Source organism: Scylla paramamosain, chromosome 24 (assembly GCF_035594125.1).
Source record: "Scylla paramamosain isolate STU-SP2022 chromosome 24, ASM3559412v1, whole genome shotgun sequence".
In the NCBI taxonomy this organism is placed as follows: domain Eukaryota; kingdom Metazoa; phylum Arthropoda; class Malacostraca; order Decapoda; family Portunidae; genus Scylla; species Scylla paramamosain.
In genome coordinates this window covers 9098328-9118528 of record NC_087174.1, presented here as the reverse complement: position 1 = coordinate 9118528, position 20201 = coordinate 9098328, and the positions used below count along the sequence as shown (strand labels likewise).

At 38.9% G+C, this 20201-nt stretch overlaps 2 protein-coding genes across 2 annotated transcripts in view; one reads left to right on the top strand and one right to left on the bottom strand.

Moving 5' to 3' along the window:
- Window positions 1-947: 947 nt before the first annotated feature.
- Window positions 948-9560, top strand: LOC135112519 (uncharacterized). The gene is made up of 12 exons (XM_064026934.1): window positions 948-1334; window positions 2918-3088; window positions 3735-3765; window positions 4061-4202; window positions 5560-5650; window positions 6087-6223; window positions 6341-6513; window positions 6767-6857; window positions 7043-7223; window positions 7382-7618; window positions 7792-7903; window positions 9334-9560. The coding sequence occupies exons 2-12, from the start codon at window positions 3047-3049 to the stop codon at window positions 9558-9560; spliced, it is 1464 nt and encodes a 487-aa protein (XP_063883004.1). The 5' UTR covers window positions 948-1334; window positions 2918-3046.
- Window positions 9561-10372: 812 nt separating this feature from the next.
- The window catches only part of LOC135112693 (atlastin-like), a 58800-nt gene continuing 48971 nt past the window's right edge, over window positions 10373-20201 (bottom strand). Inside the window, 6 exon segments of the mRNA XM_064027357.1 lie at window positions 10373-13788; window positions 16282-16348; window positions 16818-16927; window positions 16929-17033; window positions 19567-19794; window positions 20182-20201. The exon segment at window positions 20182-20201 is cut by the window's right edge and continues 121 nt beyond it. Of these exon segments, the coding sequence (XP_063883427.1) occupies window positions 13672-13788; window positions 16282-16348; window positions 16818-16927; window positions 16929-17033; window positions 19567-19794; window positions 20182-20201 (647 nt within the window). The 3' untranslated portion in view covers window positions 10373-13671.

Genomic DNA, 20201 nt, shown 5'->3' with positions numbered 1-20201 from the left:
AATCATTAATGATTCAGTCCATCATATCTTATGTTCTGTTAACCATTCCTAAATAAGGTCTCAAATTCATTCAATAATAACAATTCTCTCTAGTATACTCTAAACAGATAGATCTAATAATAACAAAAAAAGCAAAATATGTTTCACCCAATAAAGTTTACATACTGTGTTCCTCTAGAATATCCCCGTCACGGGTGTAGGCAAACCCCAAACGTTTTCAGTCAATGGTATCATAGTGTTCCGAGGCACTGACACATGTTCGGAATGACGCATGAATAGATCCTGTGTTACTGTTTCTCATTCTTATTTTTGTGGAGAGAGAGAGAGAGAGAGAGAGAGAGACTTTTGTATGGAACATGCGGGGCTGTGGGCTTGGAGAGCCAAACCTAACCATGGAATTGCTTCTCTCACGTATTTACGAAGAAAAACAAGAAACAGAATTTCAAGGAACAACATGATGAAGTCCGTTGAATATTAATAGCGTCACGTTGATTTCACATTGGTATCAGTGAACGCATTAATACTCCTCCGCAGCCACAGGATAACAGTATCTGAGGTGTCTCCGCCCTACCTGACCCATTCCACCCTCCAGGCCCTCCAAGACGTGGAACCTTCACTGGTGCGAGCGTGACAGGGTGCCGCCCGACCCTTCCCCTCCCCGCCCCGTCCCTTTCCTCACTGTGACACTCCTTGTTTCGTCCAGGCCACCCAATATATATGACACAGTAAGGAAATTTAATTGTTTTTACTTTCAAGGTGTTATTCTTTTAAGTAACTTGCCGCTGTACTGAGGGAAACTGTAGGCGAGTGTGCTGTGTACTTAACGTGCGGTGCCACTCTAGATGCCCTGGAGTGTACTCGAGGCTCATGGTACTCCATGAACTTTTACTGTACCTTGAATGACGACAGATCTAATGGCTATCAGGTGATAAGGGGAGCACACCCTTCTTGTAGTGGGGAGTATCCATTACCTGTATGATTAGAGTTAGTAAAGTGCAAGGTTCTACTGTTCATCTGAATCCTTTCGTTGTTAGTAATGTGTAGTTGATTACTGCAGTTCCCTAAAAGAATTAGTCACAAAACTGGGTAACAATTGATTGGTAATTGACAAATATGGCGAAAAAAAAAAAAAAAAAATCGGTGCCGTTAAGTTTTGAAGCAAAGCAGAGTTCAGTATCACAATCCGTAGTGAGGGTGGTGTGTGGTGCATGGTGCATGACAAGTGTGTCACCGTGTGAGGGGCGGCGAACACGTCTCCCAGTCACAAGTCCCGCATCACGTCACACGGAGAAGCCGCCGCCCTTTTGGAATTCAGGCGCCTCACAAGGATTTAGGTTACATCTTCACTTGCTTCTTGGAATTAGTAGGGTTTGTAGTCAGTCTTACGTGCAATTTCAGCCTAACCCATCGCTCAGCCAGCCAGTAGCAGCCCAGGGCGCGGGAGGTGTGGAGACGGGGGTTCCGATACCGTGTCTTTGTCGCCAGCACTTGTACCCTGCGTTAATAGAACCAGTGCACTTTATGGTATTTATTTATTTATCTATTTTTTTTTTTCAGTTACCACGGTTTTGTATAGCTCAGGAATGTTAACAGTTCGGTGCATTAAGTTGTAATTCGTGGTGGTGATGGTCATGGTTACCATAGCTGGTGTGTGTGTGTGTGTGCTACACAAGCTCGAGCAGTGCACTACATTCGTGAATGAAAATATGAGGTTGGTTGACAGATATAGTGAAAGTAAATAAACGAATAAACGAAACAGACACGTGCAGAAATATACAAATAAATAAAGATGCACGCAGATACTGAATTATATTTTCAAAGAAAACAGTAATTTGTGTAGCCTGCGGGATGGCTTTAAGTGATTGAGAGACAGCACCACGGAACTCAAGAACACACACACCGAGTGACTAGATACTGGGATCAACGAGGAAAATTAAATGCCCCTGTAAATAATCGATGCTCGAAAGAGAAAGATAATACAGTTTTCCCGATCACAAACTGTACACAGTAATATAAGGACTCTTGTCTGTTATTTGGTTCAGTGACGAATCTGGTCTGATAGCCGAACAAAATTTGAAAAGGTGTTCCTAAAATGAATAATGAAGAAATCACACACACACACACACACACACACACACACACACACACTCAGTCGCTCAGTGGCAGCATATTTGAACATAGCTTGTTATACGCATTGCATCTTCATAATCATATCTAGAGCTCCACAGAGGTGACACTAGTGTCGCAGTTGTTTTCCTCCTGTTTGATATCTACTGGATCCTAGGAACGGCCATGCAACCTGATCAGTGATCAAATATAGCACCATCTTGCTCATTTTGTCAAGGTGCTCACTACGGAATACCTCTAATGTATGTCTGCCTTGATCACGAAGCGGCAGCTGCTGTCCCTACTGCATTACATACCAGAGTTGTGGTGCAGAGACGAATTTGAACATGTGTGTAACATCATCATCATCATCATCATCATCATCATCATCATCATCATCATCATCATCATCCCCGAAACAAGGGCCTCCCCGTTGGTTTGGGAGGCTAAAATATGGTCCCGGTTCGTCATGGGTGCGAATCGAGCATATGCACGCTCACCCACAGTCGGGCAGCACGAAGCGCAATGATAGAATACCACTAAATGCTCTGCACGGAGCCTGCACTCGATAATTGCTCGTCTCACGCGTGCTAATCCTAACCGTTACATAAACTCTTATAAGCCACAACTAAAGCGAATATATATTTTTTCTGCAATGAAGAATTTATGTTTTCTTAAGAAACTCATTCAGACAGAAAAAGAAAAAAAATGTGCTTTTGACTTAGCAGAGAACATTTTGAGACAGTATTGTTCACATTCCCACCACACACCATCACCACTACAGCATCACCATACCGTTGCACCCTTACAGCCCCTCAATGTGACCAACACACGGCCTTGGAAAGTCTTGTGGGACTCATGTCAGGAACTTTTAGATTTATGAAAACAAATACATGTACATCTCACTGAACAAGAGACTTTCCTTTGTCACCCTGCAACGATGGACCTTCCCCCGGTGTGTCTCCTGCTGCTGAGCCAGTGTGTGAGTATCATGCAGTAATTGTTATTATATTATTATTATTATTATTATTATTATTATTATTATTATTATTATTATTATTATTATTATTATTACATGTCTGTATGTACATATTGTATAATAATAATAATAATAATAATAATAATAATAATAACAATAATAATAATAATAATAATAATAATAATAATAATAATAATAATAATAATAATAATAATAACAATAATAATAATAACAATAATAATAATAATAATAATAATAATAATAATAATAATAATAATAATAATGATAATAATAATAATAATGATAATAATAATAATAATAATAATAATAATAATGATAATATTAATAATAATAATAATAATAATAATAATAATAATAATAATAATAATAATAATAATAACAATATTAAAAATAATAATAATAATAATCAATCATCTTCATCATTATCATCATTTTTATTATTATTATTATTATGGTCATTGTGGTGACGGCACTGAGGATGATGTAGTAGCAGTAATAGCAGCAGTAGACAGCCACAGACACAAGCAGTAAGAATACATAGCATGATTGCGAAAAGGACACGGTAACGAGGTTGTTTAAAACCTTAAAATACTGTTCAAAAATAACAAGTCTGTCTTCCTCCTTGCAGGTATTGCTGGCGCTTACTCATGAGTACCAAGGTGAGTATCAAGAAATCAAGCCGCGGGAGTTACACATTTCACAGCCAGCAGCCTCACATGGTCAACTTCCCACCATCCTTGCCGCGAGAAGTGAATGATTTTATTGTTCCTAGCTACATTACCAGGAAGCTTCTTTCCTTATGTGATACATTTATCCTAATTTATTCGGTGATAATCATTTGTCCATATACTTCAAAACGCCCTTTGTTTGCCTGTCTGTTTGAAGATGATTTCACTGCTCCTCTCCTTTCCTCTTACGCCTGATCTGGAATATTTGCAACTCTTGGTCTTGCAGTGGCAGACATCCACTGTGACTTTGGTGAGGATGGCGGCAGTAAGGGACACGAAAGGTTGGCTGCCCGTATCCGGAAGCCTGAAGGGTTCCGTGCGCACCCTCGCTTCGCCGACACCACCGCCACCAGCTCCTCCTCCTTGACGTAAGTAGCGGCAGGTGTAGTGAAATACCTTAAATGTGAGTTCTCATCTTTAGATCTTGATTGAGTGATGGCAGGAGCTTCTTGAACGATGATGTCTGTAGGAAACATCATGTGTATTTTCTGGATGAGAGAGGAGTTGCAGATAGTTAATTCTCCTCCAGCAACCCTTGATATTTCAGTGTTTCATTTTCTTCAGATGTTTTTGAAACAAGAGACACATAAACATATGACTAAGGTTTTATAACTCTTCATCTTTAAAGTATGCTTGCCAGTACAAGCTGCCGCTCCTGGGTAGAAAGCGGAAGGGATACCACTGTTCCCTGGGGTCCAGAAAATGTCGTCACAGAATGAAATGTTTTGAGTTCAGAACCACGAATCCAAACCAACACACTTTTTTTTTCCCCCCTTTTTCATGTAGGAGGGGCATCGGCCAAGGTCAACAAAATATTAATGAAAAAAAATAAATAAATGAAAATGAATAAATAAAAAGGGCCCACTAACAGGCAAAAGCGGTCGTCAAAAATTAAAAGGATAAGTGGCAAATCCTATCACTAATAATTTACCACGTCTTGTTGAGAAAACTTAATTGTCTTATATTACATGAAGTATTTTTGCTGCACTTTATTTCCAGTGGTGATGAATGCATGTGAATTAGAAGCTTGAAAGCATAAAGGTAAACTACATTGTGTAGCAAAAATAATAAAAAACTACTTCTACGGCAAGTGAACGCCTGCATGATTTAAATGCACGGGGACCGGCACCTCAGTGGTAAACACTGAAGGGGATGTTATAATAAGTGAGAAAGACACAGCATGATCACCTCCGAACTACGCACCTGCTCGCCACTGTTAGCTTTACATACTATGACGAACATACGAGTACCAGACAGTTACGGTTCTTAAACAAATTACAGAACACAATAGCAGCTACATGCTGTTGAAATAGTTCATATACACGGAGCCTCGGTTTGGTAATGGAAAATATTTCGATCACAACATTCTGCATTATTACAGAATCATGCTCATCCCAGTGTGGAAGACGAATCTAAATGGTAATATAATATGCTTTATTGCTGCATATATTATTACCATCACTATTATCTTTATAATAGTGATGGTTTACAATTCAGATAGATAGAAAGAGAGTGAGAGAGAGAGAGAGAGAGAGAGAGAGAGAGAGAGAGAGAGAGAGAGAGAGAGAGAGAGAGAGAGAGAGAGAGAGAGAGAGAGAGATTTACCAAACATGCTTCCTCCTGAAGTGATGTAGTAATGAAATCGAGATGATGATGCTCACTTACCTGATGTTATTCTCTCCCCATGTCGCGGTCCTCGCCCTTTCGTTGCCTGGCTGTCTGCAGAGATGCGGTGTGTCAGATTCAGCAGGACTCTCAGTACGTGTACAGCCTCCTGGTGACAGACTTCTCCCGCTGCGGCGTGGTGAAGAAGGACGTGAGTGATGTAGTGATGGAAGTGTCAAGGGGGTGACGGTTAACGGACTGTTTCATTCCTCGAATTTCGCTGCATTTCAGCATACCATGCATGCACATTTCACAATTATATAATTGTTTTCAAACAGTAATTGGAATATATTGGCAAAAAACATTTCACTATATTTTGTTATGAAATGACAATTACGTAGTATAAAATATATATATATATATATATATATATATATATATATATATATATATATATATATATATATATATATATATATATATATATATATATATATATATATATATATATATATATATATATATATATATATATATATATATATATATATATATATATATATATATATATATATATATATATGAGTTGTTGGAGGCTTGTCTCCTCAAATGACGTCAGATCCTACAGCTAGACTTCTGCCCCACAGGGGTATGCGACGGTGCGGGTGTGGTTCCCCCAGCTGGAAGGAGTCATGCTGGCCAGCGACAAGGAGGTGCTGGTCATGTGCAAACCAACCGCGCCCATCGTGACTGAGAACCGTGTCGCCAGCTTTGCAGGGGCGCTGTAAGTGTCATGCTGATGTACTTTCTGTATTTAGTTGTTTAAAGATTTTCGTCTTCATACCTTATTATATTCCCTAAGAACACCTGTAATATCGGTACTATTATTTACTTTTGCCAGACCGTCCCTGGGAAGGGTGTCTGGCATGGTGAAAGAGACTCCCGACCGCCTGGAATACGAGGTGGCGCTCTTCCGCAAGGTGACAGCTCGTTCAGGGGAGGCTCTAACACCAAACCAGGCCGTCCCAATCGGATCCAAGCTCCAACTTCGTGCTAGCATTGGCAGCCAATCAAGTAAGCGTCATGCATCCTCTACTCACTCCAGCCCCGTACCATCTGTTACCTCATACTTTCAGCAATTATTATATTAGGTACGAGTATATCGCATCCAACAATCACTACTCGTACCTCACATACACAGTTGTTTTTATGTTTCCTTCATTACTGATGAAATTTGTGATTGAATTAATGAAATTAATTAATGATTTTAATAAAGGAAACATTCTAACTTAGAGGGACGTCCATAAATTAAGGTTTATACTTGCAGCATGGAAGTTCTTGAAGCTCATGGAAGTGATTGTGTCCAGTGATCCCCACGAAGCAAAGGTGCCCGGCCACGTTGTCCTCGTCAGTGAAGGGTTTGTGGCATTTATTGTCATCTTTGTGACAACACAATTCAAGTTTAAAGGATAAATACTATTGCTCTGTATTGTTTCTGATATGAGTGGCAAATTGAGATTGATTAAGTAATGAGGTGCTTTCCTGATTCTGAAATGTTTTGGAATCATCGATAAAGTCACTACAGCGAACACTTGATCTACAGGTGCCGCGTGCAGGAATATTCTTCTATCGTGCCTCAACACCCTCGACAAATCGGCGAAAACTCAAGGGAAGTGATCTTGGACTTCGAGGCCTTTATGCTAGACTCCAAGATAACGGAGTCATCCCAATTGTGGATCCATACCACCATCAAGGCGTGCATCGACTTCAGGGATTGCATGGCGGTCAGTGGCTGGGGAGAAGGGATACGGCCAGAACTCGCCCTTATGCGCTTGACATACAGACAACGGTTGCCTTACAAAGGGTTGATTTACTTCACACTATATAGACCTTCATCTCTCCTCTCCATTACTATATCAATATACGCACATTTTTTGTACAGGATCTTTGCTACAGCCTTGATGCACCAACGGGGTACGGACGGCGGCGGCGGCGGCGGCGGCGGCGAGTGACTTTGTATGCCGAGGGTCTGCTGGAAGTGTCTGACGACCACCACAATACCTCGTTCGCAGCACTCATGTCCGGCCACTCCCCAGTTCCGACTAACGACTCTTTAGCTTCCTCTTCCTCGGCTGAAGCTTCCCCGACCCCCGCCACCCTTGCTCAGGAAAGCGTCCATGTGAGTGCACCACATTTGTCTTCTGAGAACAAAAGACGGCACTTTATGCACTGATTTTTTTTTTAACAGGATATTTATTTTAGATACGTTATTAATTTATACAAACTCCAAACAGACCGACATAAAATACATGTATAGCATCAGTAACGAACATTTGATCCTTTGCTTCCCAGCTGTCAGAGGAAGTGGCCAAACGCCCCAAGGCGTTAGCCCAGTCCTCGGGGCCTGGCAGAAACTCAACGAAGTTGGGTAATAACGTTGGGTTCACTGTCGTCATGCCTGAAGGTGAGCCTTTCTCATGTTTTTGTTTCCACAAGCCATACTTGGACAAACTCTGGATATTTATTGAACTGTTCTCTGATCTATCAGTCACTGTACATACATCTTATATAATAAAACTCTTTCTGTTCTGCTTTTCAAGGAAAAATAATTAAACTGTGATGAAATTTGGTAAGAGGGTCCGCCTTGATCCGGGGAGTGACATATGTTATGTCTTCCAGCGCAAAACTATTATATTATTCAGGCAAATCTGTCACTGTAACCCAATTCTTGATGGTGGCGCCAGGTATACCGTAACCCATTCGCTTTTCACGGAAAAAAAAAAAAACATTGAACTGATTGCGGTAAGATTTGGTAGGGAGGTCCCCCTTGATCCGGTAAGTGACATAGGTTATGCCTTAATTACTTCCATCCCAAAACCGTTAGATTATTCAGGCAAATCTGTAACCATAACCCAATTTTTTATGGTGGCGTCAAGGTACAGTATATCGTAACCCATTCTTGGTGGTGGTGCCAAGCATTCATCATTAGCTTTAATTTTTGACAGTGGGAAGAGATATAAATGGAGCATTTATTGCCGACAAGCTTGGAGTTGAATCCCAAAGTAAACTTTGTTTGGTTAATAGCTTTGCCGAACAAACAACTGACTTAAAGTGATAAGCCGTGCTTTGGAGAGCTAAATTTTACCCGGGCAACACCAGGTAATTCTGCTAGTAAGAACATCGGGAAGCTGTAAGAAGCCATGAGGACTACACGTGACAATCCCTAGGATGCGGTCATGTTTAGACTTGAGGCTTAAGCCATTAATACTGCATGACGCTGGCTTGAGACACCATCGCAAGAGATTCTGGTGTACTTTCAACTATCTGACCTGTCTACCTTGGCTTTACTCATGACAGGAATATGTAAGCCTCTTCACTATGCCAAGGTAGTGTTCCACTGTGGATATAAGTTGCTTTCTGAGGTAACTTCTGAGCTGTAAATGGAACTTGAGGGCAATGGAAGTATGCATAAATGTACTTAGGTACATAAGCACATCTCTACACATTTTCATTGTTCTTACTATTTATTCACTTCATATATGCACTTCAAAGATAACACATCTCTTAATTCTGTATGGACACCAGTGTGATATTCCAGGTTTTATTTCCAATTAAGTGTTACACTATACCCTAATAATTTATGCTTGCGTCCCTTCTTTCAGTATTTGTCACATACTACATTACCTGTGTGCATCCCAAGTCTGTATTGCCATGCTGTTTTTGCCTGTATAGACCAAAGTAACAGAGTATGAGCATGAATTAAGTTCCAGGCCTCATTCTTCTCTTCACATGATTGATTCTTTAGTACTAAAAGAAAGACATTTTTAGTAAATATGTGATTCATAAATGCTGGATATGAAATTACCTTAATTAGATACATCTTTGCTATTCCAGAATTCTTCACACGAACAGAGGCACTATATCAGTCATGTGCTACATTCATGGTTCTCTCAGGACTGCTGGGAGTCAGTATGCTCCTGGGAGTTGGCCTAATGTGCCTTCTTACCTCTCGTTTGCATCGAACTGCTGTTCTGGCACATGCCACTACTCTAGATACTGTCATCAAAGATCACCAACACAAGTATGACCTCAGGGACTTTCTCAAGCCTCCCTTTCAGTGAATGATGCAATTACTCCACTCATGTCAACATGGAGACATCACAGATCAGGATCCTGTGACAGTTGCCTGGAAAATTAGTGTGGTCATTCTTGACCTCTTCTGGACAACTTTAGTAAATGAGGTAATTTGGTAGATATTTTGATGCCTACTATCACAAAACTAAAGTACAGTGCATTATTGTTTATGAAGTACTGGCCATGATATGTAGGCATATAGTAGTTGGAAGATGATAAATATGTACTTTTACATTTTTTTACAATTTTACACAAGACTTCAAACAGCAGCATCTGTAAATAGATCTGCAATAGTCTGGGCAGCAGTAGCTTATGAGTGAAAATTGTGTTTGCGGATGTGTGGGTATTACACAATGGACACCTGTGTTAACTCCACGTGCTTCTGCAATATCAGAACTGTCTTTTAACATGTTATCAGCAACAAACATGCTATACATGGCAGCTTTCATAATTCTCTTTCCTTAATGAAAAAATTCGCTCAACAGTAAAAGTTGTGTATCCTTGCAATTTGTATTAATAAGCAAGGTTGATCATCTGTTGCACAATATCGAAACATATCTGGCATAAAATTCTTATCCTTGGGCTGTTCCCCTCAGGTTCCTAAAATATAAATTCTATGTGAGTTTTGCATCCTCTGTTATATCTTTTTAGGGCATTTGTGTCGCATTTCTGCATACGGGTACCTAGCAAGTGATTGACTATTTCCCTCCTGCTATAATGTATGTCATAATACTCTTAATCTTCATCATTTACTACCTGTGCAACTATCAGGTCTTAAATAAATAAAAAAGAACAAATTAGGCAAGAAAATTATAGATTGACAACTAACAAATAGATGATTATGTTTTATGCACTCCTATCTACAAGGAATACTGCATGATTAAAAAAAATTACATCATCTGATCCAGTTCTACTCATGATCATGCTGCATTTTTACCATTCTACTACCCTGCCATGCTTTGCATTATTCCCTTTTCACCTAGTGATCTTGAAGATGAAGAGATCAAAATTATGAGGAAGAATGAGAGAAAAACAAAAATATTAAGTCAGCAGAATGTAGCATGTAGAAAGAGATGAAGTTCAGGCATATACAAGTCAAATCACAACATAAACATAAAGAAGATTAATAACTCAAAACTTGTGATGGTCTGGTTGCCCTCATGATGTGGGATGAATATATCAAGGCACTAGGGCAATTCTTTGTCCAATTTACATAACTACTAAGGGATGAGCATTAATTATGGCAAGGATTAAACCTATAGTCTTGTTTAATCATCACCATGTATTACACTTCCCTGAATTGTTTTTGCAATGGGGAAATATATATACATACTGTCTTTGTAAACTTCATTAACATAAAAATATCAAATATTAGAACCACAGTTAAAGAAAATTTGAAAGATCCAGTTTCTGTTAATCACAGACATTGAAAAATTCATATAACAGCAGCCTTTTAACTTGAGAACAAAAATATATAAATAAAAAATAAATACAAGTCAAGACCAACGTCTGTGAGAACCAGAATATTTGATACACCATAAATATTGTACTAAGCTACTATCAACAATCCTTCTGAATGTGGCAAGGCACTTGAGACAGACTGCAATAACATCTGCCAGACAATTACAGTTGGGAAAACTCAAAATGTGGCACCCATCCAGAGAGCAGCAGTAGCAGTGTCAGCAGCAGCTAAACTGTTAGGAATCTATGTACTGAGCATTGAATGCATCTTACTAAGTATGCTGCAGTGAAATATCTGGTACCTAGGCATTAAAAAAAAAATGCCTAAAATTTCAAGTCTTCCAAACTAGGATGTTAAGAAACCTGACACAGTGAGAGGGTAGGTACTAGAACTTTCCTAATAAAAGTAAGCCCATTAGCTTTCAAATAAATTATCCATGAAATTAACAAGCCTATTTGCTCTTGCAATAAAAAAAGGCAATTTAATGAAAGAATGGAACATCCAAAAAAGTTGGTTATAAATCTGCACCTTAATTCCAACAACAATACTGCTGGTCTGTTATAAAGATACTGCACAGTTTGGACAACTACTTACATTTGAAGTAGATTTTTTGAACTTTCAGCCTAGACCTCTTGCAACTTATACAACCCAACAGTCAAATAAAAGGTTAATCTCCATTTATGATTTTAGGCTGAGGCTGCAAGTTCTACTCCAGCTTCAATGATTTACTTTCAGGCTTAATTATGAAAAGGAACCATTTACTAAGGGTCTTGAAGATTTTGGAACCTGGATACCCACACCAAATATGGTTAATTTCATGATTTCCTGTAAAATAGGAGGCTAATTCAATCCTCTCTCTCTCTCTCTCTCACACACACACACACACACACACACACACACACACATTAGAGACAACATTAGCTTAGTTCAAATCTTGTGTACATTTATAAGCTAAATAAAACTTGATAAATACACATACTCACTCACACATATACACCTTCAAATTTCCATCTTGATAATGCTAATAATTTTACACATTAATATAGCTATTTACATTGATGAAGAAAATCTACAACATTAAATAAAACTGACATCAGCACAATGCCTATGTTTAGAATGAACTATTATACTTTAGTTTACTCCTATAAAGGTGACAGGCTAGGTCAATCTAGTGACATGTCAATTCCATTCAATATAGAATACTCAATCCCCAACTTATAACAAACGGTAACCATATTTATTCGGTGGTACTGAAATATAGAGCCAAACCACAAACTTCTTTTTAAGTACTACTAAATGATATCAGGACTGTAATATGACATGTATAAAATATAAGTAAATTTAGTAAAAGGAATTAAGTGTTTTTTATTTTTGATAGTCTTCTTTACATGGAACAAATATCTGAATCTCTTTCAAATTTATAAATACTTGAGCAGATTAATAAGTCATATGATTTCTTTATTCCTTTGATCAAGTCTAAGAAATAACTATATAAACTGTGTTATTGTCCGCAAATACACTTGAAATGGGTATGAGTGATTATAAGCATTGTAACCAGATCACAAATAAACATACACACAGCACTCAAGGTATCTTTCATCTACCTACAGTGAAACTTAACTTTTATTATCATCACCAACCTTCCCTACAACCCAACTCTTTCTCTACAATGAAGAACTAATCGCAAGTGTTTCCTCAACATTATGTGAAATATGTGGTGTTTTACCAGGTAATCTTACAGCTATCACTGACAAGTTTCCATTTGTTGTATAAAAATAAAATCCATCCAAATTATAATTCAGTATCAACAATACACTAGCATGGCTAGTGATTACTTTTTTAAGTGTCTAAATAAGTCAAGAAAAATAATGTTGCATCATAAGCATGTGAGAGACAACCACAGAGCCCAAAAATAAAGGTGAGTAATATAAATGTTTTATAATCTCAGCAAGACCCTGGAATTATTAAGAAACTTGAAGATCACTCTTAAAAAAGCTGACACACTGCCATGGACATATCAATGAATCTCTGATAACATTTTGGAGGAATTCACGGGCTGGTTTGTGCATCACTGCCTCATCCGACATCTGTGACAACTAACACTGAAAAATGTTATGAGATATTAAACGACAATGGCAACTGGACATTATACAAGAAGGAAAAACTGCATAACTGCAGAACATTTGGCACTTGAAGGGAAAAAAGAAAACATAACAAGTGAGAACCAACAAAATCTCATAAAGCAAACATATATTCACTAACACACTAGCTCCAAAGCGTCAACATAACACAAAAAATGGTCTTCTAAATCATTTTTCACTTTCACACAGAGGTAAAAATTTTGCCATCAAGACTCACCTGAGGCAACAACAAACTTTAAGGACCAGGGAGTACAAAAGATATTGTTCTATGATAATATCAAACAGGGCATGTGTCCACCCTTTCCACTCTTTCACAAAAAAATATTTTGAATAAACCTCTAACAACAATATCCTTTTGTTACATACATATATATAAAAGCCACAAAGTTAGAAGGATACTGTGATGATCAAAATGACATCAGTGAAGAATCAAATTTTGAATGTGTTGAGAGGTGAAGCGGAGGAGGCGGCGATGGCGGCTGTGGTAATGGAGCATCACGCATTCTTCACCTTCCCATTGGCCAAGGTGCTGGTGATGGCTTGCTGTGCTGCTTGTTCAGCTGCCTCCTTCAAGTGCTTTTCCATGTATGTTTGGTATATAGGGTGTATGACCTGTTGGGAGAAAGCACAAGTCAAACTGAGCAAACAGCACTCCCACCAAATGCTGAAAAAAAAAAGCCATATGGTGAAAGAGTTAGGCCAAGCACATCACCTTACAGATCAGTGTTGCAAAACTACATGTATGATAAAACAGCATCAAAGATACATTCCTCTGTCTATCCTGCACACCACACACATTACACAAGGAGCACTGGGAGGCATCATTTGATTTACTTGACTACCACTATTTATAGAGGGGGGAGGGGGGGAAAACAAACTTATAAAGGAAACTCTAACATAAAAATAGGCACCTATTTCAGGGCACACATACATTCACATACACAGATACATACATACATACATACACACACATACACACTCTCCCTCCTTGGTTTTATCAATCAAAAATATGTGCACTTCACACTTGAGCATCCCAAAATATTTACCTTTCACATAAGGAGGCATGGAAAGAAATGTGAATAAGAGAATGCCATGCCAAGTAAAAGTTTGGGCAAGAAGTCTGAATGTGGAATTTAAGTTTAAAAAGTTAATCTATAATTCAACTCTAAAAACTAAAAACTAAAAAATTAAGACCAGTAAAATGTGAACCCACAGTACTATTGTGGGTAAGAGGGGACAGTGTGTGTGTGGTGTGTGTGTGTGTGTGTGTGTGTGTGTGTGTGTGTGTGTGTGTGTGTGTGTGTGTGTGTGTGTGTGTGTGTGTGTGTGTGTGTGTGTGGTGTGGTGTGGTGTGGTGTGGTGTGGTGTGGTGTGGTGTGGTGTGGTGTGGTGTGGTGTGGTGTGTGTGTGTGTGTGTGTGTGTGGTGTGGTGTGGTGTGGTGTGGTGTGGTGTGGTGTGTGTGTGTGTGTGTGTGTGTGTGTGTGTGTGTGTGTGTGTGTGTGTGTGTGTGTGTGTGTGGTGTGGTGTGTGTGTGGTGTGGTGGGGTAGGTTGTGGTATGATGTGATGTGCTGGGGTGTGAGTGTGTGTGCTGAATGTAATGTTTTCAAGTGACAAACCTCTCTGAGAAATACAATCACTCCATACTCTGGAATGTAACTGAAGTGGAATACTGGATGAGATGAAAATGTCAAGGTGGACATGGATTTCCATTCAATAAGGATGATTCCCAGATATGGATGCAAATATGAAATATACTGTAAAACAGTATTAAATAAACTTGTAGAAACACTATCAAATACACAAGTGGAAGAATCAATGAAAGGAACTTGGCAGTGTTACATTACCAGTTCCCCCACATCACCTCATTGTAACAATGTAACTGCACTAAATACATGGTCCAAAAATGTAACACCCATCTGTAAGTATGGAGTGAATGTAGTATACTATTGCTATATATCCCAGTAATATTATCAGCTACTAAGATTTGTACTGCTGCACTACTCCTATAAGATTAAACCCCTAAAGGATGGGTGGCGTCTATAGCTGATACAACATAGAGGGTAGGTGGTGTCTATAGTTGACCTGCATTTTGCAGGGCCTGCAAACATCCTTCCCTCACAACAATGTCTCCCTCTGAGCCCCAGTGTCCTGCAAACTATAGTGATGGCTACAGGGGGAAACCATCATTCCTCTTCCTCTGATTCCTCAGACGAGGATAAGCGGCCAGAAACTTCCACTTCACATAAGGGCAAATTTCCTCCAAAGCAATCTCTTAGTGAAAATACTATTGAGAGAGGGTTAGAAGTTACTCTCTCAAGTCTCGAAAGTGGTAAAAAAAAAAAAAAAAAAATAGATTGTGTTCCACTCATGTACATGTTCCTCGCTGTGACAATAATTTTTCTTGTGTGTTATAAGTGAAAGACAGCAATACTATTTCCTTTAATGTATCTACAAAATTATAGATTTAGGCATTCATGTGAGTGAATGACTGAGATACTGGTGAGGGAAACAGATAAAATAGGCTTGTAGCCTCCCAGCTAGGGCTCCAGCCGGTCTACGGCATGGCATGCAACCATCTGAACACAGACTGAGAAACCCCTGGAAGTTACTTCACTTCATCACTTCACCACAGAGACACATCACCTAGATAGTTTGGGCTTATGGGAAATGGAAGAGGAAAGATTGATAAGCGTGATGCTATTACATTTTAGGCAACTGGTCCAGGCAGAGTTGAGAAAATGGTGATGGAAAATTACCTATTTTTGCTGAATTGTCAAAACTAGCCTGGTTGGGAGGGATGTATGCAAGGAATGTCCCTGTCCTTTAGGGGTTAAATTCTTACTCAGCTTTCTTTCTGAGCAAATTATTTCATTTATACTAGTCACCACCAAAAAAAAAAGAAAAACAAATAAATAAATGAAAATTATCTTTATCCTCAACATGACACCCAGTAGTTCAACATACATGAATGTTTGCTAAGCTTGACCGAAGAACCTATTCTAATATACACACTTTAGACACACATTCAAATCAGAGTTGTACTGGAGCACACTGTTATCACTAGCACTATATATATTGTGTATCTGGTCTGGTTGCGACTCACATTTTCCCACAAAAATGATGCCAGTTCGTCTATATAAACTCCTGCATCACGGTATTCTCCACTATATCTGTAAAGAAAAGATCATTTATTAGTAATGCTTAAGTTACTAACAGATATTAAAGGGCCTCATAAATACAAAGGCGATCAATCAAGATTTCACTTACACTCTTACTTTACCTGGAAACATTAACAGAGAGAGAGAGAGAGAGAGAGAGAGAGGAGAGAGAGAGGAGAGAGAGAGAGAGAGAGGAGAGGAGAGAGAGAGAGAGAGAGAGAGAGAGAGAGAGAGGAGAGAGAGAGATGAGAGAGAGGAGAGAGAGAGAGAGAGAGAGAGAGAGAGAGAGAGAGAGAGAGAGAGAGAGAGAGGAGAGAGAGAGAGAGAAGATGAGAGAGAGAGAGAGAGAGAGAGAGAGAGAGAGAGAGAGAGACGAGAGAGAGAGAGAGGAGAGAGAGAGATGAGAGAGAGAGAGAGAGAGAGAGAGAGAGAGAGACTGTAAGTTTAATTAAAATGAATGAAACTTGAGCTGATGACCAACCTGACATAGGCCCAGACAGTGAGCATGATGAGGAACACTCCCATGCCCAGGTTGCACATATTAGCAAAGGAATACATTCCAAAGAGGCCAAAGATTCCTGACATGAGGTTAGAAGAACATTAACACATAGAACAGAGTGGCAGGAGTTCGTGCCGCCTTGAACACATTCTTGGCTTCGTTCTGCTGTGAATACTTGACAAACATCTTCTCCACTTCCTGAAAAACAAAAAGGAAAATAAGTTTAAGAGTAAAATACATACTGATCTACAGATCAGAATGTAATGTTATTAACAGTGATCTAGCATCAAAGAATATGGAGGTGTAAGTAATATAGATCACAGCATGGCTTTGAAGTAAAAAGAAATTTTTAAATTATTAGTAATGTAATATAAGTATATATAAAAAATACACTGATTATAGCTATATCACCCATGTATTAATTTGTATACTAAACTTATGCAAATAAAAAAATTTTTGTCTGATCATAAATGATTTGACATGACTGCATACAAATACCATCTATCTACATATCTATCTCTGACCCCTTGTGAGGGGATGGTGAAGGTAGAAGAGCCTCCACCTTTCCCAATCCAAACATTCCCTTCTTACTTGTTCAGGTAACACCTCTTCCATGCATGTACTTCTTTACCCTACCCTTCCAAGTGGCCTTCCTCTCCTATTAGCACCTTCAACTTTGCTCATGTACACTTTCTTTATGAACTCTTTATCCTTCATCCTCTCAAAAACAAAGTGTTCCTTTTTACCCATTCCACCATACCATAATTTAAAACACTTGTACAGGCACTCACACCACATCTCTCATACACACTTTCATTGCTCTCATCCTCCCCACACACTCATGATTGTTGTGCCCTATTCTATATTCAAGTGTCTGATTCCATACATCAAAGCTGATAGAAACTAATCTTTAAGGTATAGTCATACAATGTATTTTCTCAAGAAATTTGTGGTGATATTCATGGTTGACTGCAATTCATTGGAAATTCAGCTAGAATTCTAGTCACAATTTCTGCTACTGGAACATCAGTTTTCTCACAAGATCAGAAAGGGGAAGAAGGTGACAGCTGATCAGCAACAATAATGGTTTTAGAAGAAAAAGCTTAGAATCACTGAAAAGTCCTAAAATAACTTTTATTTCACACTAACATTTCCTTCTTTGTCTTTCATCTTCCTCACACAGGCGTCCATAAAAAATATAACTCAAAGTAATATCACATATTCCTGTTCTTGTTGTGAAACTCTTATCCCTCCTTCCTCCCTTGCAAATGTACTTGTATCTCTCTAGAAAATCCTAATTCCTTTCCTGCAACTGTCCTCCTACACCATAAATTTTATGAACATCTAAAATGGTCTCTTATCCACTATGTCATATGCTTTTTCTGTCCATGAATGCTGCATATAACTTTTCATTCTTTCCTGAGTACTCCTCTATTATTATTTCAATTACAAAAATCTGACTACACAACCTTTTCCTTTTCTGAGTCCTTCCTATTCCTCACCGACTTTCACACCGCAATCACTTCCATGAGTCTCTTACTCAAGACTCTCCCTTAGTCTTTTCCTGGCACACTAGGCAAATTTAACCCCTCTGTAACTATTACTCATTCTTATAACCTCTACCTTTGTACAGAGGTACAATAGCTGCCTTCCACAACTCTGGTACTACTTCTTGCCTCCATGCAAGTTCAGATAATAGAGGAATCCAGTCTACAACCACTCACCTCCACATTTTGACATTTCTACAGTTTTTTCATCTTTGCCTGCAGCTTTACCACACTTAAACCTGAATATTGCTTTCTATATCTTTTTCTTCATCTGCATTCTTAATCATACTAGATATTAATGCCAAGCTATGCCTACTGTCTTCTCATTCATTAAGTGGTTAAAGTACCTTTTTCACACACCTTCATCCTTCTCCTCTCTGTGCAACAGCTCCATCTTCTCTCTTCATTCTCACATTCCAATGCTCCTCTCCCTCCCTCTCTCTCTCTTTACTTTCTTCCTAGACAACTTTTTCTCCTTGAGTTTAACACTCAGCTTCCCACCAAATTCTTCACCTATTCTTTTGATTTCTCTTATCAGTTCTTTCATTTTCTTATTCCAAGAACTCATTTTAACTGTACACACAAATATGTAATGTACAACATAAGGAAAATGTGTACTGCATAAAATTTCTCATCACTTACTAAAATCCAAAGATGAATCAAAAGCTGCCAAGATTTACTAATGGTAAAAAAGTGAATAAATCACCCATGTAAGTACTTTATAACTAATGCATGCAACTAACACAAGCCAGTAACTTCTTGGAACTATCACATTTTCACTCTATTACACAGCTTCCCCTTCACTGAATCACTAACTTGCTGTGGTGAAGTGATTCCAATACTTCAATGACCGGTGAAGCAAAACTAGATATGTATAACCATACCCAACCAGTTCCAATAAGAGGAATCAAACCAACTGCATTCCCAACAAGACATACAGATGAAGAGTGGCTTCACCTCTCCAACCATGATCCCTACATCTCTACAATAACCTTGAAGTTCACTAAAGTGAAAGAAAACTAGAAGAAGCATTCATCCTGCTGAGGACTCACACAGACATGATGATGATGATGATTACACAATTACAAAGGTTGCAGAATTAGGGTCAATATGTCCAAAGAGATTGTAAGGTGCAAGTTGGGAAAAGTAAACTCACAACCAACTCTTGTCCCTAGAGCACCTACCTCCACCAGCATCAACTGGTACTTTTCCACCACACACTGGTTCTTGCGGCCATACTTGTTCTTCTCCAGGTATGTCTGGATGGCACGTTCCTTGGCCTTGGAGTGCTCGGCCTCCATCTGGACTGTCTTAAGGAAGGGTCGGTCACCACCCACCAGAGCCTCCATGGTCTCAGCATAGTATTCTTTCCCAGCCTCCAGTGCAGCCTGGCTGCTGGCCTGGGCTGCAAACTGTCCACAGCCAAAGATATAACAACTGAGAACCTTGCTCACTATAAGTTTTATAGTTATTCATGAGGAGCTAATTCTGATAGCATGGCATTACATATTAACTAATATGCTAAAAATGAAAGGAATTTTGAATAAGAGAAGGTACTAAATTTCTGAATGTCTGATATACAAGAGAGATAAAGCATGAAAACAGAAAAACAAATTTTACATATAAGTTCTTCCACTATTCCAAACATACAAGCACTTCATGCTTTGAGGGACACATCCAGAGGAGCATGTGGTTAGTGCACACCTGTTTTATGCTCTTCCTCCCACACACACACACACACACACACACACACACACACACACACACACACACATGGTCTGGTGTGTTAAAGGACTGACCTCAACAAGGGTGGTGGGCT